General features: G+C 28.9%; 1 protein-coding gene across 1 annotated transcript in view; it reads left to right on the top strand.

Moving 5' to 3' along the window:
• The window catches only part of LOC116774123 (uncharacterized), a 41,314-nt gene extending 23,333 nt beyond the window's left edge, over positions 1 to 17,981 (top strand). The window contains exons 4-9 of the mRNA XM_032666777.2: positions 2,360 to 2,471; positions 2,793 to 2,872; positions 3,086 to 3,219; positions 3,342 to 3,541; positions 11,052 to 11,148; positions 16,799 to 17,981. Of these exons, the coding sequence (XP_032522668.2) occupies positions 2,360 to 2,471; positions 2,793 to 2,872; positions 3,086 to 3,219; positions 3,342 to 3,541; positions 11,052 to 11,148; positions 16,799 to 16,911 (736 nt within the window). The 3' untranslated portion in view covers positions 16,912 to 17,981. The remainder of the gene's footprint in view (positions 1 to 2,359; positions 2,472 to 2,792; positions 2,873 to 3,085; positions 3,220 to 3,341; positions 3,542 to 11,051; positions 11,149 to 16,798) is intronic.
• The last annotated feature ends 2,787 nt before the right edge of the window (positions 17,982 to 20,768 follow it).

Raw genomic sequence — 20,768 nt, forward strand, 5'->3', positions numbered from 1 at the left:
TATCGCAAATCATTTTTTTTTTCTAAATATAAGTAGCCTATCGTTTAACGTCACTTAAATAGAACACATTTATCATCAACAAAAATTTGATGCACTATATTAGTAATTTCTTATTTTTCCTAAATTATTATCAAGTGTATAACTTGTCATGTAATATAATTTTAACAGTAAAACGACGGCTTAGTCGAGTATTCATTTCGCTACATTGTAGCCATAACCACAATTTATATTTCGCAACTCGTGTTGACTGCCGCAAATTACTTCGTCAGAAACTTGGGCCCTTATAATTTAGAGACACTTCAACTTGTCGGAAAAAGGAGATAAAAATTTGAAAATTGGATGAATAATATTTTCTTTGCTAGAATACGTAAAGTAAAAACAGTAGCCATGAAATAATTAAATTTCAAAACAAGTTAAGGTTGATAAAATGATAGCTGAACTTGAATCGATAACCCATTAGACGGGAAAGGACATGATAACATCATTAATATCAATATACGTATTATAAAACAAAGTCCCTCGCCCCGTCTGTCTGTCTGTCTGTTCGTGATGAACGGAAAAACTAATGCACGGATTATCAAACAATTATCCCCACGTGATTCTCGAAGAAGGTTTTAGTATATAATTTGTTAAGTTTTTGTATTTACTTGTGTGTACATTAACGATATTTGTTGAAGATGTCGGGAAAACATGAGCCGTCCTAAGGTTTTAACCAAACGCTGCCTAAAGGCTTTGAGATATAACAAAATAATATATGGAGGAATTATGTATCTTATATAGGTCTACAGAAAAGTCCGCGGTGGGATATGTCCATACCTTAAGGATAACATACTATATCCATTTTACAACTCTTAAAAATTTCATTCCTAAAGCGTTTATTGGAAAACTATTTACATAAATACGGTATTAAGTCTTATCAAAATAAATTAGTTTTCAAGCCTACATCACTATCTGTAAATTACTTTTTAAATCATTTAAATCAGGCGTAGCATTTGAAAGTATCATAATATAAGTTAAATAATTCTCAAAATTAAATAGGCTATTTTATATTTTTTGAAAAGAGCCCGTGTGAAGTTGGGACTGGTACCTAGTTTTAAAATAACATTCACGAACTAAATGTTCCTATGGTCATTGTTTTAATTTACCCATTAAAATAATAAAAAAACTATAAACACTTAACTTGAGGATTGAATCTTAGATTGATTTTCCTATAATACTGAACACTGATATAAAAAAAGTCTTTTAAAACAAGTCTAATTTTTTATGTTATAGGACTCAATTTTGTTATTAAAGGATAATTAATACTTTTTACAAACCCACCCAAGGTTTGCTTGAATATTTAAAGCCATTAGGACTTTTTGAAGCTTATAAAATATTAAGAATCTCCTTAACTATTAAAGGTCTAGTCTTTTAGCGATCGATAGAATAGGTTTATTATTTGAAGTGCGATTTATTTTAACTACCAAACAAATTTACTAATTTGATACTTAAAGAATGTAATTTAATTTAAAATGTGTATGAATTAAATGCTTATAATCCGTTAAATGTTTCATAACTATTTAATTAGTACAATTAAAAATGTTGACTATTCGATAAAAATTTTGTTTATATTTATTTATTTATTTTGGAATTAGCATAACATGTATTCGATTTGTTGACGGAAAAACAGGAAAAAAGGTATAATGACCCTCCCTTTATCGTCACTCGGAAAACATTGTATCCGATAATGTGTGTACAAACACTTTATTGATTTCAAATTTTTGAACATTTCATTTGTAATTCAATTAAATGCGAACATTTTTCAAAGAAGATAATTTATTTATTATAACTTGTTAATTACATTATTACTAAATGATCAAAACCTGCCATCTCTTCAATTATATATTAAGAAGCCGGTCAAGAAACTTTGTAGTTATGGTTTTCTGCAAAAGAATTTACTGACTTTATAATTAATTTTCTATCTTGAAAATAAAGTAGAAAGTTTTGTTTGCTAGAAAAAAATAAAATCAAAAGCGGGATATTTTAGAACATATAACAAATGAAGATAATGTAAAAACTTTAAAAAATATTTATTATATCCAAGGATATTAACATTATTGCTAATAAGAATTATTTTAAAATTGCACAAAGAAAAAGTCACGCAATCTAGTAATTAGAAGAATTTGTTTTTATTCGCAAATATTTCGCATTTGCATACTTGTGACTACAAAAATATTTTTTTATTTTTTGTGTACATTCAATAAAAAATTCCTTTAAAATGTTTAAATGAAACCTTGATTTACGTAGCACCATAAAATTTTTATTGTCCGTTAAAGTTGTATTTTAGTTGATACATTCATTTTAAAATGCTTCGTTGCAGTTTCAAAGGACCTTCATTCGAAGATGACATAAACTCTGACAAAATTATCAACACAGACACAGGTGCGACAGTTTTATTTGATTGTCGAGTTTCGTCATTAAGAGATAAAACAGTGAGTGTATATTTTTCATTTTCTTTTCAACCGATTTTTGTTTGTTTATAATTGATCCATGAAAATATGATAATGTATAAACAATAGTAAGTTATACCATTATATTAGAATAAAAGAAAAAATACCCTAATTTTAAAAACAGCCTCAAAAAATTTCTTAAAATTTGTAACAGGAGAATAATTGTCATATTTATTTAGTGCTTAAGATAGTCTCATCAAATTAGAGTTTATTTTAATAATTTCATATTTTTCTGCCAGTTAGTGTCTGGTTACATGACATGATCTTGAGGAGTAATAATGAATAACTAATTTTCTGCCGTAGGTATCCTGGCTGAGGGTTTCCAACGACACAAATCTAGAACTGTTGACAGTTGATTTAGAGACTCATACGACAGATCCGAGGTAAGTATGCAATAACCGATGAAATTTTGATTTAACACGGTGATATAACAAAGTCAAAATTAATGGATATGTTTGTTACTTGGACATAAAAATTTTATAAGACAAAAAACTCTTATCAAATTTTTAGGGAACTTCATATTAGAAGATGGAAAATGATTTTCAAGTAATAGTTGATAAATCATTGATTTTACAATAATATTCAATTTAATTCAGATATAAAGTGGACGTTGCTGGTGAAACATGGAAGCTTTCTCTCACGGACGCTAAGGTTCAAGATTCTGGAATATACTGCTGTCATGTATCAACGCATCCGCCCATGTTACGTCGATTTCGCTTAGTTGTTCATCGTAAGTTGAACATATGTAATAAAAGTAATAACAAACCCAGCCATATATAAAACGAAACTCTCATTAAATAGAAAGAAAACGTTATATTTGCTTTCATATATGTTAGAGCAATGTTATTTCAGCGCCCGAAATAAAAATGAACAATGAAGCTTTCCTGGAAAGCGGCGAGACTCTATCGCTCAAGTGCGCTGTATTGCACTTAAATCCCGGAGAAGCGAGTGAATTACACTGGTACCGAGGAAACAATACCACGCCGCTTGATGAGATACGGTCTGGTGTACTAGTAGAGACAGATCTTTTAACGCTTACAAGTCATCTTCAGGTGAGTTTTCAATTTCTTCTCAAATATTTTTACTAACAAAATACTTTAAAATTAAATACCCGAGGGACTTTCATTTTATCTGTAATGTTGAAATAGTTTTTTAAAACTATTCTATTACACATACTTTGTTTCATGTTATCAATAAAAATAATTTTAAAATTTTTATTAGAATGAAGTCTATTACGATTTTTCACAAAAAAAAAACTAAGGCACTACGAATGAACAAATAGCGAGTGACTGAATATCAGGTTTTATATTTAATAGTCTTCGAATAGAAAGCATTTATATCCAACGTAAATATTTTCAAATTAACATGTAGATATTCACTCCCATTGTTTTAAAACTAGATTGGACTGAAATTCAAATATGTAGCCGAATTCCATTTTAGAATAGTTATTCGCTAGACATAATTCTAGATTTCAGCAAGTTATCAAATAACGACGGAATTTAATATCTATGTTTTTCATTTGAAGTGAATTATTGTGGAAAGATCTTGGATCATTTAAATGATATAAAAATACATACTAAAGAAAAAAAATAAGAAAGACAAAGAAAGTACATAACAGTACTTTAATTAAATAAAAATACCTGTCTCAGAAAAATGGTTCACGTACTCTGTTCATGTACTATCACTTTTAATGTTGCCATATATAGATATCCATTGCCTGATTTAAAAAATCTTTTTCGTTTTTAAAGAGTTTTTGTTTCATTTACACATATATGTTCACTTACGTTAATTTTTTTCTTTAATTCATTTTTTTTCTCACGCGTAATAATATATTAGAAAACATAAAATATATTTTTATGTCATTATTACCATGTTTATTAGTGGTTTAGTATACAATGAGTAACTCATTTCCTACATTTATTATCATCAACCTGGGAAATGAGTCTGGTTCTGAGGTGTATATATATAATTAGAACAAATGTCCAATAACGAAGACAAAGTTAAAGTTTAATTTTGTAGTATAATGATGTACAATGAAAATAATATTGTAAGTTACTTAATGAGGTAACAGATATTTTGATATTTAAATATATTTTTTATTTATTAAATCCGAAATTTAAAAAAGTATAAGAGTCTTATAATTAGTGTATTAATTAGTCATTGTTTGTTCGTTAAATTAATTAAGACTGTTTCAAACTTTGTTATTCGGAGATTTATTTGGTCTCAAATATTTTTTATATAAGTCACTAAGAAGTCAATTGCTCACTTACCCCAGGTGACTAGCATATTGCAAGGACCACAGAAATCAATTCATATTTTATTATATTAATAACTAATAATGTTTATAGTTATTTAAAATGTCGAAACAAAGTAATATTTTATATATCTTCGTATCTTCAAGTAAAAATAATGAGGTATTTTGTTAAAAAATTAATATGGGTTTACTTATTGATAAAATTTACCAAGTTGTAAGTCGAAAAATGACATATGAATTTTTTTTTTGTAGAAGATAAATTAAAAGTTTTAAGTATTTAAATTTTAAGTCCACCAAATTTTATTCGCTCTTCGTATTTTCTCCTATTAGTAAGCCAAAAGATTAGTTCCTATTTTTTCTTGACAAGGATTATTTAGTGCTCACAAAACTTCTCATATATGTTTATAACACATTACAGGCCGTAATACACAAAATTAGGTTAGTATGTATATTAAAATTCTCTGCATTCTTTTGACATGTCCACATCCGGCTGGTATGCCTGTTAATACGTCTTAAATTTTCTAGTAGTGTTTATAAAAAACAGATGTAATTATTATCAGTAAATAACGGCGTAGAATTCTTAGAAGGTTTTGGCGTAGGGCTGGTAATTTTTTGTACTAGCGGATATTCAATATGATGTGCACCCGCCTTGCAACTCTCGCTGACAAGTTCTCATACTCTCTATCATTGATGAAAAGACAAATATTTTGAATTTCAAGATACTAGAGTGGAGCTTTTATACAGAAACACTGTAGACATCTCTTTGAGGTGACCTTAGGTATTTGTGTCAGTCTTAGGGATGCTATGTTTCCTGGTTCTGAGGAAGAAGATTAATAATAATATGTTCTATAAATATTATAAAAATAATTTTATTTTCATTAGTCTGGACATGATTGACACACATCTCATATAATAGTACAATATAAATAATGTAATATTATTAGGAGATATCTTAGGAGAAAACATATTGTTGTTAATCGAGTACCTGAAGCACCTTATCTTACTCAACATGTTTATACGATCTTCAGTTACTGGCAATGGGTACTCATTTTTAACCAACTTTTTATATGGCTTCCGATAATATTCCACACGCACCTTTGTGTTTCATTATTTTTGCTTGGCTAGCACTAAAGGACTGGCATTTGCACGTAGATAATGATGACTCCTTAGCTTACATAAGCACGTAGACCTTGAGCCTTTCTCTTTGATTACTGTACATTATAGTTTCTTGTAACATAAATTTATTTGTTTCTACATCTAGTATACTGTAGGATATTTATTTTTAGTAACTTACTCGGACCTCTGTGCTCTCTTATCAATTTTTTTCATATTTTAAAAGTACTCATTCAGTTTCTGCAGGCTTCTTTTTCTTTTCGTCCATTATTTTGTGTACCGTCGACATGTCTGCTGTATTTCTGATTTCTCTTTATGTGAGAGCGTCTTCAAATCATCCCACGTCTTAATTGTCCAATCCCAATCAGAGAGTAGGCGTCCTGATGAGTGACCTTCACTCCACGATGAGCTGTTGCAGTGACGACCATTCATATTACTCGAAGGTCTTCTCTACAAATACTTTCCGTTAGATCGTGTACATTTTATTGTTGCTACTGGAACTTGGTATTAGCTTCTCAGAATACCAAAACGTACTTCGAAATACGCTTGCAGTCGGAACCGGTTAGAATTTCTCTTCCCATCTATATGTACTGTTATTTTCTTCTTTCATCTTTGAAATTGTAAGATATCAGTGACTTGAGTGGACTGAGAAGTAAATATACACTGAGAATATTTATCATAAGATTTTAAGTTACCCGTTGAGAACTCAATATTTGCATGATTTAGTTGTATTCTATAGAGGGCTACCCGTTTCACAGCGCTCTAAGTTCCTTTTAACGTTGTGTTATACTCTCAATACGCTTTAAATTTTATTATATATTTGCCGTAATTGTAACTGATTTTATTGTTTTCTGTAACGCACGCTTCACTTATAAGAATAAAATGAATTATTTTTTTTAGATTTTTATAGGCAAAGTTTAAGGCAGTCGTCACAGGTGGATTGGCTTGTTTAGTTATCCATTCTTGCCACACCGTGATGAAAGTTGTGGCAAAATCGTTAAAAAATGCGAACAATATTGATATTGGAATTAAAAAGCAATTTAAACGGTACAGTCATTTAGATAAAGGCACTTAATATGAAAGAGTTTAAAAACGGAGCTTCATGCTATGAGATATTCCATAAGGTAAAATTATCTAGACAAGTTCTTGGCAATTCATATAAGGTATATTTTCATATATCTTGTCAACAATTAAGCCGTTCAAGTTAAATAATATTTTAGCTATAAATCAATCTAAACTTATAGAATACAAGTACGAGTTGATATTGAAAAATATATACAAATGTATTGGATCGTTAAATAATCATCAAGTGTAATAAATTTTATTATATTATGTTAGTACCAAAATATTTACCATTTCTCGTCCTAAAATTTTAAAAATAGCATCAAAATATAATTTGTTACGAAGTTGAATACAAACGCTGACCTGTCAGTGACAGCATTTCATTTGAAAAAAAAAAGTTAAGCTATAAATATTCAGACTTCTCAAGTTTCCTAAAATATCCGCAGTTTCGTAAGATATCTTGGACAAGATACGTCGGTTTTGTTTCCCTTTTTCTTAATTATATTAGGTTATGAATAAAAACAGTTCTACTAAAAGAATATATTGCTATTTTGTGCAATGCAGAAATCAAAAAATGCTTACAAAACAAAAAGATAACAAATAGAAATTTTGATATCAAACTATTAAAAGTACTGGTCTTTAAACTGTTTTAAATTCGCGAAAAAATTTACATCAGAATTTAATTATTTTGTTTATAGGTTAATCTTTAATATACACGCACTCACAAAATTAAGTATTATAGCTAAATATAATTTGTGCTTTAGTCTAGATAAATTTACTTAATTTATTTTACTTTATAAATTAAGTAAATTTATTTTTAATTTATTTTACAAATAAAGCTATAATTAATTATTATTTTTTAACACAAATGCAACAAATGAGACATATACATCAAAAATTTATAAATTACACGTCATAAATAAAGACTTATAGAACCGAGGTATCATTTTTCGTTTTCGTTTCAAGTTTACAAAATTTTTTTTTTATGAGTTTTTATATTTTGTAAGCGGGCGTCTGCTGTAAATCTTAAAATATGTTGCTTAATTAAAAGCAGCTACTCGCGTATTAATGTTCCTTCTTGTATATATAAAACAGAACGGATAGTAGTATTTCTAAACTGATTAAATTCACATAATAAAAGTATGATCTCATCTTAGACGGTCGGGCGCAAGAGAATAGTTCGTTAAGACAGCACTTATTTTGAGTCGTTGACTTTTTTCTTTAATAAAAATCAATAGGTTTTGATACACAGATTTAATTTGTTTATTTTGTATATATACATTATTAATCGGGATAATGTATTATATCAAATATTTAAGATTCAGAAAAAATGCTACGAAAATAGGAGCATTTATAAAATATGTACCCATATCATAGAGACGAATTATTTATTTATGTAAATTACATATAAGCTTACGTCTTGATGTAACCGAGAGCCATATTGGTATACAAATTGGGATTTCTCCCAACCCAAAGGAAGAGAAAATGTATAGAAATATACATATCTCTGTAAGGATAAATGTCTAAGTCGAGTTGTTGAATATTATGAATATGTATATGTGTATGCTTATATAATGTTGCTTACACTATTTCACTGCTTACATCAAAATAACGTAACACATATAGTTCGGCATATAGCGCGTTTTAAAAATAAATAAATAAGGAAATCGTATACATTTTAAGTCTCTGTCCCTGTGGTTAAATAAAAGTCTTTTTCCTGAAAAGTTTGCTTTGTTTTAACGGTACCTTGACCGGTAAATATCAAGATCCGGTAGAGTTGATAAAAACCAAAGTTATCAAAATGCTTACAAGATGTTACCTGAATAACTATTTTTATTGGAAACTGTTTGACTAGTGTATTTTTTCAACGTAATAGACACATAAAACGCTTATTTTAATCTATTTTATTCAATCATATATTTTTATTTCTACAAAAATATTACTTGAATTCTTTTCAAATTTATGTGTAATAAAAAAAAATTATAGCAATTTTGGAATGGCTATATATCGATCTATGTTTATCAGTCAGAAATTTTACCTTATTAAGAATTTATTAAGTATTATTTATCGAAACGTTCTAAAATATTTTTAATGGTTATACCCCACATATGACATAAATAACTCGTCAATTCAATTATCAGCTACTTACAATCATTTACCTGCTACAGGATTACATTTCAAATTTTTTACAAGTTCATATGTAATTTTATTTGGGAATTATGAATGACCTACTATTATTAAATTTTAGTTAATTGTAATGATCCATGTTCCATAAAAACGAATAGACGTAAGTCTAGAAAAACATGGAGGAAATAATATATAGTACTTAAAAGGCCAAGAATCCGTACAAAATGTTTCGAATTTATGGGATGTATTAAAGGACTGACGAGGAAATAAATTAAATCATGATGAAATTATGCAGTTATATACAAATAAAGTAAAATTTTCCATCAAATGCCTACATCAAGACGTCTCAATTTCGTTTCGTAATTTATTTTGTTACTGAATAAGAAGCCTTAAGACGTTTGGATGGAACGCGTAATGAGATCAAGCAAGATTGTGTTTGCATTTGTTTCATTGTGTTTATTCATTGAAAACAATACGACTATTATTTCATTTTCATTACATTTCGTATATTCCTATAGAATTTTCCGAATATTGTCAGTAATAGCTTAGATACAAAGGAAGAAGTGACTATCTAAGATATTAAAATAATATCTTGACGCTTTATAGACATTTCCATTAAACTCATAGTTAATAACTGTAAGTTAATATAAGTATTCGTAGGTAATAAGAGTCAAAAACTGAGCTGCAATGAAAATTTTATTCACATTACCATTTTTTTATTCATTACTATTTTTATAGCATTAACGACAAAAAGATTTCACAAAAACATTTATACATTTTAATATTTATGATTAAATAAATTTAAATATAAACAATTTACTTTCGCTAATAATTAAAGCGTAAAGATTTAACAGAGAACGGGTTAATGAACTTTACATTTGTCATATCAGTAAGCTCCATCCCATAGTCTAAATGGAAATTTTAATCTTCATTCATATTATTCAGCAACCCACCTTTAGTAATAGAATAGTTCGTCTCTGGAGAATGGGTTCTCGGTCATGTTCTATGCAAAACGATTGCTTGTAACTTCAAGTTCGATTGTTTAGAAATGCTACATATAAGAACATTAAATATGTTCTCTATGGGTGAAATACGTTCAGAATGTGAACGGAAATCCAGATATTCTCTGAATTAACAACTATATAAAGGTTCTAGGGATATCATTTTAAAAACAAATGTATAGATAGATAAAAAAGATGAATATATTTTGTTGCACCCCAACCAAAGTATATTAAAAAAAAATATTACAGAAAATAGAGAAATACCAAATACGATCTTATAGCTTGTGAGCTTATTCTTCGAGCGGCATTTGAGACATAAACATAAAATGGGCACAATCATAAATATTACTTTAAACAAATTAATACAAACAAATATATGTACATACATGTAAATAAATAAATATCATGTGATATAAGGCGGTAGAAATATTTTTTGATTAAAAAATAATATAAAATTCTTGTTTCAATTACACTCTTCTTCCTTTTCTTTTGAATTACATAACAATACTTTTTAAATTTCAAGTCAATATGATACCTATTATTAAACTTGGAAGGTAAAATAAACATCAATATTTAAGAAGCAGCATCATATAAAAATATCGAATCAATCCCCTTTTATACAGCTTGAATATTAATTGGTTGTTTTAAAATAATCAAATTTAACTTCAAAACTTTAAACCGTATCTTGTGGATATTGTTATAAAATTTATTTAAAATCTTGATATCTACGAGCAGACGAGATGTGAATGGTAATCACGGTTGCTGAAAAGTAACCGAAACGTCGGGAGTATGTAGGTAGTTTTAATAAAAAGTAAAGAACGCATAGTAGATCCGAAAAATATTAGTTTCATTTAATTGACAACATAAGTTTGAAATAACAAAAAGCAATTAATTAATTCACAAAATTTTAGAATCTTTAATTAGAAAGAAACTTGTTCTGCTCAGTCATTTGTTCTTACACGAAATGACAATGATTCGACATTTTTAACACAACTTTCCTTGCAGGTAGCTCATCTTAAAGTGGAAGATGCTGGAAACTACACCTGCGCCCTTGCATCGCCTATTACGATGAGAGCCGTAGCAAGGGTTCATGTGTTACAAGGTACATTTTAATGTATAAACTCCATACATAATTAAATAAGCTCAGACAAGCTATATCATTCAAAAACTACGAACATATTTATTTTCCTTAAAATAAAAATTATATATATATTTTTACTTATTAATGTTCTTTTTCTAAGGGACTCCAGAAGTGTATGTAATGTACTAAATGTTATACTTTAAGGCTATTCGATATTTATTTATCTTCTCTGTGAAAATATTAATTATTTAAGAAATAGTATATAAAATATTTAAGTAAAAATAATATTGCTCTCTGTCAAAATAATATACTGAACGGGAACAAAATTGGTAAAAAAAAACTAAACGAGTTCGACAAGTTACAATTAATTAAAGGAACCCGACCCGATTAAACATATTAAGGTTGTTACGAACTAGAGACGAAGTTTGCGAAAACGGGATGCTAATACAGGAACTTAACACGAACACAAGGGTCTACTACGGTATACAGAACTAATTTAGCTTCAAAAACTTTTATAGACACAATTATTAGATCAAAACAAAATTACAAAAATATAAAAAAATTATTGCAGTTGTGTTCGTGTATTTATTATACGATGGCATACATTCATAATTTGTATTCCAAACTAAAAAAACTGTTTTACTCTTTATCAAATTATTAATTGTTCATCATAAAATCTTTTACACAAGTTCAATCTTATACTAGTCACTAAATAGGTTAAATTTATATAATACTCGTTGTATTTGTGATATAGATTATAGGAGGTTTTGTTTAAATAGATGGCAGCACAGTTGTGTGGGTATCGGGAATCAAGTACAGTTGGAAAGAGAGTCCGTGGTGGAGCATGTTATTAATTCAGTTAAGGCAGACTCCTAATAGGGCGAGGCCTATTTTATGAAATTTAATACTACCCAAAACACAAACGTGTGTTTTCTGTAAATCAATACCTGTTCAGAAAGTATCTTTGAAATAAATCAACTGTCTTCAGTTATAAGCTAACTTACCTACCAATAAAACTTAGTGTTCCTACAGAAGTACCGTATTACTTGACCCTAGAACAACTTCTTTGGCCCTACAAAGTACAGGTCTAGTCGTGTGTGGAAAACTGCTCTCACATTTGGGCAGGTGTTGAAAAATGTCAGCTCTCTCACCTTTTTTAACTTTTTTTTACATAACCATAATATGGTTACAAGTAATCTAGTTTACTTTGAGTACAGGCGGTAGTAGTCAGCCTCTCAGTATTTTATCTACCATTTCTTTGTAACATCGCATAACAAGACACACGGCTAGCCTTTATTGTTTTGTTGTAAACCTACTCCACCTCCTGACAAATTGACACTCTTCCTCCTTCTTTATGCACTCTAAAAAAAATTGTAACAGTCTAAATTTTATTTACTTCCATTTATGTTTTTTGTGTATTCTAAACAAGATTGGATTAGTTACATTACTGAGAGAGTGACTTTACCATCTTTCGTTTTATTTTCTTTTGCTGTCGGATTAAAAAAAAAATATTTAGTATAAAAAAATATTTGAATAAAGTTTTAATATTACGTGTATGATTCTTATTCCGTTTATAACATTAAGTTATACACTTATAGACATGTGCCTAGTATAAATACTATAGCATTTGATTTTATTATTCAGTACTGTAATAGACACTCAATTAAATGGACTCTTGCTAATATAGTCTTGTTATTTCACGCTTACCAAATAAGTTGCTATAGATTAAAAACAGTGGTGACCCAACATTAGCGTGAATCTAAACTTTAAATAAAAAAAAATAACGTCTCAACAAATAGCAGGAGCCAACCTAAGTGACCCACCTGAATTGGCAGTTGTCACCGTGTCATCAAGAATACCAGAATTTTGGTGCGACCAACCGCGACTTTGGTTTTTTCAATGCGAAGCTATCCTTGTACCTCAAAAGTTACCGGATGAAGTGCGATATAATTTAATGTAGTTATCACCAAATTAGGTAAAGACGTCATACAGCAGGTCAGTGACATATTGCTTAAGCCGCCAGAAGTCAAGAAATTTGATACTCTGAAAGAGCTATTATTAAGGTCTACGAAGAGTCGGAAATAAGACAGTTTCAAAAACTACTAAGTGAAATGGAATTTGGGAATCAGAAAGCATCTCAGCTTTTACGACAAATGAGAGATCTGGTACGTGAAAAAATTTCGGACGTGACATTACGTATTATGTGGCAAGGACATCTGCCTCCATCAGTTCGAGATGTTCTAGCAGTCAGTGAGGTGAAGGATCTTGAAAATTTAGCAGCCATTGCTGACAAGGTTATGGAAACAACAGGACCTTTGCAAATAGCTGAAGTACAAGCCATGTCGAGTTCCAGCACCAGCAGTGACACCGCTTTCATTATTGCCGAGATAGCAAAATTAAGTCTTATAATTCGTGATATCGAGAAACAAAGAAATAGTCGTGGAATATACAGAGGTCATCGTGCGCGAACTCGATCAGCGTCTCGTATTCGTAACACGATGTAGAACAACCTGGAATAGCTAGATTTTATCATTTTAGATTTCGTCACAAAGCAAAGATATGTTTAGAACCGTGTGCTTGTAAAAATTTACAAAATAAGGAAAACTAAATGAGGTGCAATAACAGGCGGAGATTTGCGCCATAACTCCAGTACACCGCCTATGTATTAGAGATAACAATATTGGTTTAAAATTTTATGTCAACACACACACAGAAACTGTCGTTCACTACATAGAAACGGCGGGTTCAGCTGTTTACGTGCGTCCGAGACCGCTACCACCGGACAAGTACAGTAAGGTTAAAGCCGAATTTCAGCGAATGCAAGAAATGGGCATTTGTAGACCATCAAAAAGTAATTGGGCTAGCCCATTACATGTAGTTACGAAGAAGAACGGAGAAATAGGAACCTGCGGTGATTATAGACAGCTAAACGCTATGACGAAACCAGTTCTATACCCAATACCACGTATTCAGGATTGTGCTTACCTCCTACACGGCAAAGTTATATTTTCGAGAATTGATATGCAAAGAGCCTACCATAATATAAGACTGAATGAACAGGATATACCAAAAACTGCCATAGCTACACCCTTTGGGCTTTATGAGTTCACAAGAATGACCTTTGTTTTAAAAAATGCTGCCCAGACTTTCCAAAGATTTTAAAACAATGAAGTATTACGGGACTTCAGCTTTATATTCATATCGACGACGTCATTATTGCGTCAAACTCAATATCGGAACATGAGGAGCACATTAGACATGTATTCGATCATCTTAATAAGTACGGTATAACTATTAATTTAGCTAAATGCGAGTTCGGAAAACCTGAGTTAAGTATTCTCGGATTTCGAGTATAGAAAGAAGGACTGAAACCATTAGAAGAGCAAATTACGGTTATATCGGAATTTCCGAGACCGAAAACGGTTGAAGAATTACGTCGTTTTCTCGGAATGAGAAACTTTTATAGACATCATCTACCTAAAACCGCCGATATATTTTTACATAACGCCAAGAAAAAAGATAAAAGTTTAATTCCGTGGACAGAAGAATCTATCGAAGCATTTGAACTATGTAAGCAAGGCATTAAAAACGCTGTTACCTTGTCCTTTCCAGCACCGGATTGTTCGATAGGTCTAACGATAGATTGCTCGAATACTTGCACAGGCGCTGTTTTACAAAGAGAAGGTAATTCATGGAGACCATTAGGATTTTTTTCAAATAAATTAAGCGAAACTCAACAACGTTACAGCACATATGATAGAGAATTATTAGCAATATATATAGTCATTAAACACTTTCGATCTTTAATAGAAGGCAGGCCACTAACTGTATATACCGATCATAAGCCTATAGTTTATTCCTTAGCAAATAATAAAGTTGGTAAGAATGATACACCAAGGCGAATTCGACACTTTTTTTTTTAAATTGCGTACCTAGTTTAAATAGTAGGGAATTTGATTTTATTATTCAGTACCGTAATAGACACTCATTTAATGGACTCTTCCTAATAGTCTTGTTATTTCACGCTTACCAAATAAGGTGCTATAGATTAAACACATGCATAAATGTATATTTACAAGCAGGTACATTAATGACACTGAAAATATTGTAGTCGCAGTGTAACAAATATTCTTCTGGAGGATTGAACAAGCGGCAATGGATTGTTTGATAAAAAAAATGTTTGTGATAAATGTAAAGATCATACATAAGTTTTATAACAAAACTATTTTTATATATATATTTTTTCGGTATAATTAAAAAGTTATATCAAATTAAAAATATTTTTTTTATATCCAGAACGGAAAACACATCGACAGTTCCCGAGCAAACCCGAGTGCGTGTGATGTCACAACGTCAATTTCTCCTCATTGTAGCACATAGCTAATATAGTGTTTTGACATTCAACCGATAATATATCGTTATTATCGTCAATATAACGATAAATATATTAAAAATGTGGAACCTTAAAAGCTATCGTGCTTATTTCGTACCGTTATGTACGAATACTACAAAAACAACCTCCGTCAAAATATTTTTAAATGTTCCCCAAGATATTAAACGTCGTAATCAATGGTTACAAGCAGTGCGACAACCTAATCCCAAAAAAGCATCCATTTTTTTGTTGTGAATAATATTCTGATGTAAGTATTTTATAATAATACAGCAATCAACAATTATTTACGTAAACGAATAAATTGAATAAATAGAATTCAATAACAAAAGTTTTTTAACTAAACTCCAAATCGTCACTTTAAAATTCATAGGATTAAAAAAATATTTGAATAATTTAAAACGATCCCATAATAGATTTGTATATCGTCAACAAATGATTTCGTTTGAATGTAGTATTTTTACATTTTTATAACGCCTTAGGTTATGTATTATACGAAATTTAAATATCAAAAGTATACGTATACTATATAATTGTGGTTCTTCTGTTGCTATGTCATTTAAATAATTGTTATGATTTATTTTATTTTTTTCAGCTGAAAGAAGATATTGGGAATTATATTTAGTAAGCTTTACTCCGAACTCGATGTTCTGGACATAATATACGCCCGTTTACGATGCAAATATCATTTTTCCATATTCAATTGGATATAACCTATAGTATACTCTAAAAATAAATTAATTATTAATTTAATTTAATAGAATAGACGATTTGATATTTTAATTCACAATAATTTTCTACAAACTTACCTTGATGCTTTAGATCCTCGAACATCAGCTGAATTGAACGAAATATCATTTTTTTTTAATCGGTTATCATAAATAAATCTGTCCACACCAAGTATAGTATCGGAACTGCTTTTATAAATCCTTTATCACACATAACTAAATTGAATTACTTAACATTATTAATTTTTTTACACAACATTTTGGATGTTTTCACGAGTAGAAGCTGTTGACACTGTACTATCTTCAAATTCTTTTAACATTGTGACGTCACAAGCATGGCGACCAATCGTTGCGCGTTCTTAGTTACGTGGTTACTTTAAAAAAATTATCAATTTTTAATTGTTAATAATTATTTGGAAAAAAAATAAGTTTTCGCATCCATTATACATATAATTTATTTAAAGTTTTGAGATTTAAAAAAAAACGTAATTTTTATTTTCAAAAACCCAATGTTTGTTCTTATTGAACTTATAATTGTTTTCTTTTCAAACAGGTTCAAGTCTAGCTGAACTTCAAAGCGGTGTCAAGACAACAACAAGCTACATAGGCTTACTTCTGACATCGCTCATAATTATCTTCTACACGAATTTTGAAGATATAAGATGACCTCGTTAGATCATAATAATAATGGAAGGCTGGATAACGCAAGAATTTCGCTGGGAACAAATTAATATTGATAGAACATCGTCAGATTTTATTTTGACGTATTCAAGGGAATTAGAATAAAGAGTAAATGGTGTGAAATGGAAACCGTCTGATTGTTTGAAAGTAGGTATTGTTGATTGAAATCACACTAAGGGAATAATAATAAATTTAGTTCTCAATTTTAATGGAAATGTCAAAGTGAATAATAACTTTTTCTTATAGTAAAAGTCGAATATTTTGTTCTTTTTTTATTTTATTTTTTTATTTTAACAGTATTAACATTCCTTTTGGAATGTCACACTAAATCAATGTTGTTTTTGCTTTGGGCCACTGACAAATCCAGATTACTGAAAAATAAATGTCCTTCTAAAATTTTATAGGAAAAGCAACGGTTGAAATTCCTTTTAAATTCACATTCAATACAGTGCAATAGGTGATTTTAATAGTTGAACTAATAAAACCTAAAAAGTTACAAGTATGCAAAAATCCAAAATCTATAACCATATTATCAGATACGCGTTTGTTATTGAAGCAAAAGAAAAATATTTTAATGGATATTTTAAAGCCTTTGGCTGGAATAAATATTTTAAGTATATTTAAGCTCGTTAATTAAAATTTACCTTAAATATTGACGTATTCTTTTACTTTGTTACACAGAATGATTGTTTATTCGCTTATTTTAATCATATTGAAGCACATGTTACAATGAAAATGAAGGAGATATTCAAATTGTTATGCAAATAATTTTGCTTGTTTTAATTATTATGTTACTTCAACATTTATGCGTATACACCAGCTATTATAATTGTTGTTTAACAATGTTAAAATGTTATTTTCAATATCATCCCATTTAATGGCAGTGATTTATTACTCTCGTCAAACTTAAAGCGTTTAATGACATTACATTGTCCGTAAAATGTTTTTACGGTTCCTGTTATGTAAAAATTTAAAAGCCTTTAACATAATAGATACAATTTTCATCGTAAAATTACTATTTCTATTTTTAATCGAGTTGATTTTAATTGTTAAGATGGAAAAACTATTTATCTTATTTTTTTTTATTTATAATTTTTCTACATATAATAAAAAAAAACTATTTTAATTTTTAAATACGAATAAACTTTCACTGTTTCCAGCATAAACATGAGCTATGGCGGAGTGTAATTTAATTTGTTAAATTAATGTTTGTATAATAAATTAGGTTACTAAGCGAGTGTAAACATATGAAGAGGTTAACTCTCGTAAAACTAAAGAGCCCTTTTGCATTAGCTTTGAGAATATCGATATATATTCGTATTGTATAGCGAAATATCTCAAATGTAACAATCTTAATGAAAGGAAATATTCATATTGACTTTGAGTTGTCATAGTCGTATTTTAGTTTAAAACACTTTCCCCCAAAATTCTGCTTCTCCAGTATTTCGAAGCTTTTGGATCTTGTACGGTTTGTCTTATATACCGTTCTGAGGTCAGCTGTAAATAATGTACATTTTGTAAAATACATATCCTTATACACGTACATATTTTATTAGTCATATCAAAATGATAGATGTATGTAAAAAAAATCGTTGTAATAGTTATTTTATACCATATATATTTAATAATGTTATAATGTTTTATTTTGTGATGTAAAATGATGTATTGGTTAGACATAGGATGAAAATATTTAAAATTTAATGACAAAGGAGCACTGTACTATAAGTAACAATGTTTAAATTATATATGGTTATGCATCTATTCATTCTAGTGAGATGAACTTAGAAAAATTAAGTATTAAGGTAAGCTATGGCCATTATTATGAATTATGGGTAGTATTACAGAGATAAATTATAGTAACTGTTGAGCTAAGGCCTGCTATTTTTGAGTTTATTTCGGTATTTTATTAAAAAAAAAACATATCATCTGCTGGTTGACATTGTCATATTTTGTGCGGCGTCTTATCCGTATTGATTCATTATTCGTTCGACAAATAAAAACATTGACATGGGAAAAATATTCCACGATTTCAATGCGAATAAAGCCATGGTATTAAAAATCCACACTGATAAAGATTAAGATCAAATTAAATATAAAGGTCTCGGAATTTACAATTTATTTTAAAATTTACAAATTATTTCTTCTTACTTTAAAGTTACTAGTTCAGATTAGGATTTTGTATTTTGGAAAGACTGCATTTTTAAAAAATATATATATATTTGTATTTTTTTATTTTCACCTCAAAATTCTATATTTTTATGTTACTTTCTGTAAATTGTAAAATTACTCTCTGTAACTTTTTGTAAAATGTAATGTTATGTTAGCTGTTGTTCAGTGTAAGTAACAAGAAATACTTTATATTTTAAAGGTTCCTATGATTACTTTTTTCATTGCTTCTTAAGAATCTTTTTTTGAGATTAACAATACAATCGATATATTTGAAAGTCAATCAAACCCCTTTCCGCTTGGTTAATTCTTGTTCACAGTTGATTTTCCCTCACAACTTTATCATAACAGAAGTATATTTCAAGTTAGGTATCATGGTTTAAATTTTATTTCTCATCATTACAATTATTCAATCAAAGTTCAATATATTAAAAAAACATATTTTTTTTACTCCGAAAAAGATTTGTGTAAGAAATTCTCTGTTATGAAGGGAACGAGAACACAGAATACCTTAAGTTTTGTGAAGATTTATCCCGGTAAACATACGTTACCACTCAATTTTATTAAGTGAATTCTTCCTTGTATCCCTATGTTCAGTGTTCAGATTTTGAGCTATAAATTTTATTCCAGGCATCGTTTAAATTATTTGTCTTATCAGAATTTTTATCAAAACTAAATAAATGTCAATTTTTTTTTATTTATAACGTAGTAAGACAGTAAATATAAAAAAAAATAGTTGTTTTGTATAATATAAAATAAAAAAAATAATAATTTAATTTCTTATACAAATGTCAAATTGAACGTAATGATCATGCTTGAGACAGTTTCCTTCTATTTTTATTTCTATATAAATTATTATACTAAGCGGGTTCGTGTAATATTATTTTTGTAACTATGTTTATTGTTTACGACGAATGAATTTCAAAACAAAAATATGCCAATCAGATTCGTTCTATTAATAAACTATCCGTAATAAAATTATAAGGGAAAAGAAATTTATATTCATTTAAAAAAAATTATATTGTTTTTTCTTTTATTATGAAAAAAAGTATGTATTTATATAAATGGAAATAAGGCGTTTTGCAGTGTTAATATTTTAAATAATTGTATGGAGTTCAGGTTGTGATATTTTTTGTTATTTATTGCTATATTTATATTTGATATCAAACATTATTATTTTTATATTGCAAGAAATACAATAATAAATCGTAAAGAATTTTATATGTAACATATTATATGTGTTACAGAGAAAATAATCCGCTTTGGGTAATCAACGAGAACATGCCAACTTATACTTTGAGATCTCACGTGGATAATGTTATTTTTCTTATTCTTGCTGTTACGAGAGTTTCCTGTTTTGCTTATTCGTGCTTATTATATTTGATGTAACGATATAAGTTAATAACATCCCATGATTGCGAAGTCGAGAGGGAACGCTCCAAACAAGTTAATATTTTCAAAAAAGTTTTGACATGAAAAAATATTCAAAAGCTATTCCCAATTAATGACGCTTGTCTGATTTCTTGTATATAAGTATCTAATTACATATGTTTTTTTCGTCTTCTTACTGTCTTTTACTCCATTTATTTGAGGACAAAACAGTTCTTACTTGTCTTTAAATATGTATGTCTCTATATATGTGTATCAGTTAAGATGTCTGAATTGAAGTCTCTACC

This window comes from Danaus plexippus, chromosome 20 (genome assembly GCF_018135715.1).
Source record: "Danaus plexippus chromosome 20, MEX_DaPlex, whole genome shotgun sequence".
Lineage (NCBI taxonomy): Eukaryota > Metazoa > Arthropoda > Insecta > Lepidoptera > Nymphalidae > Danaus > Danaus plexippus.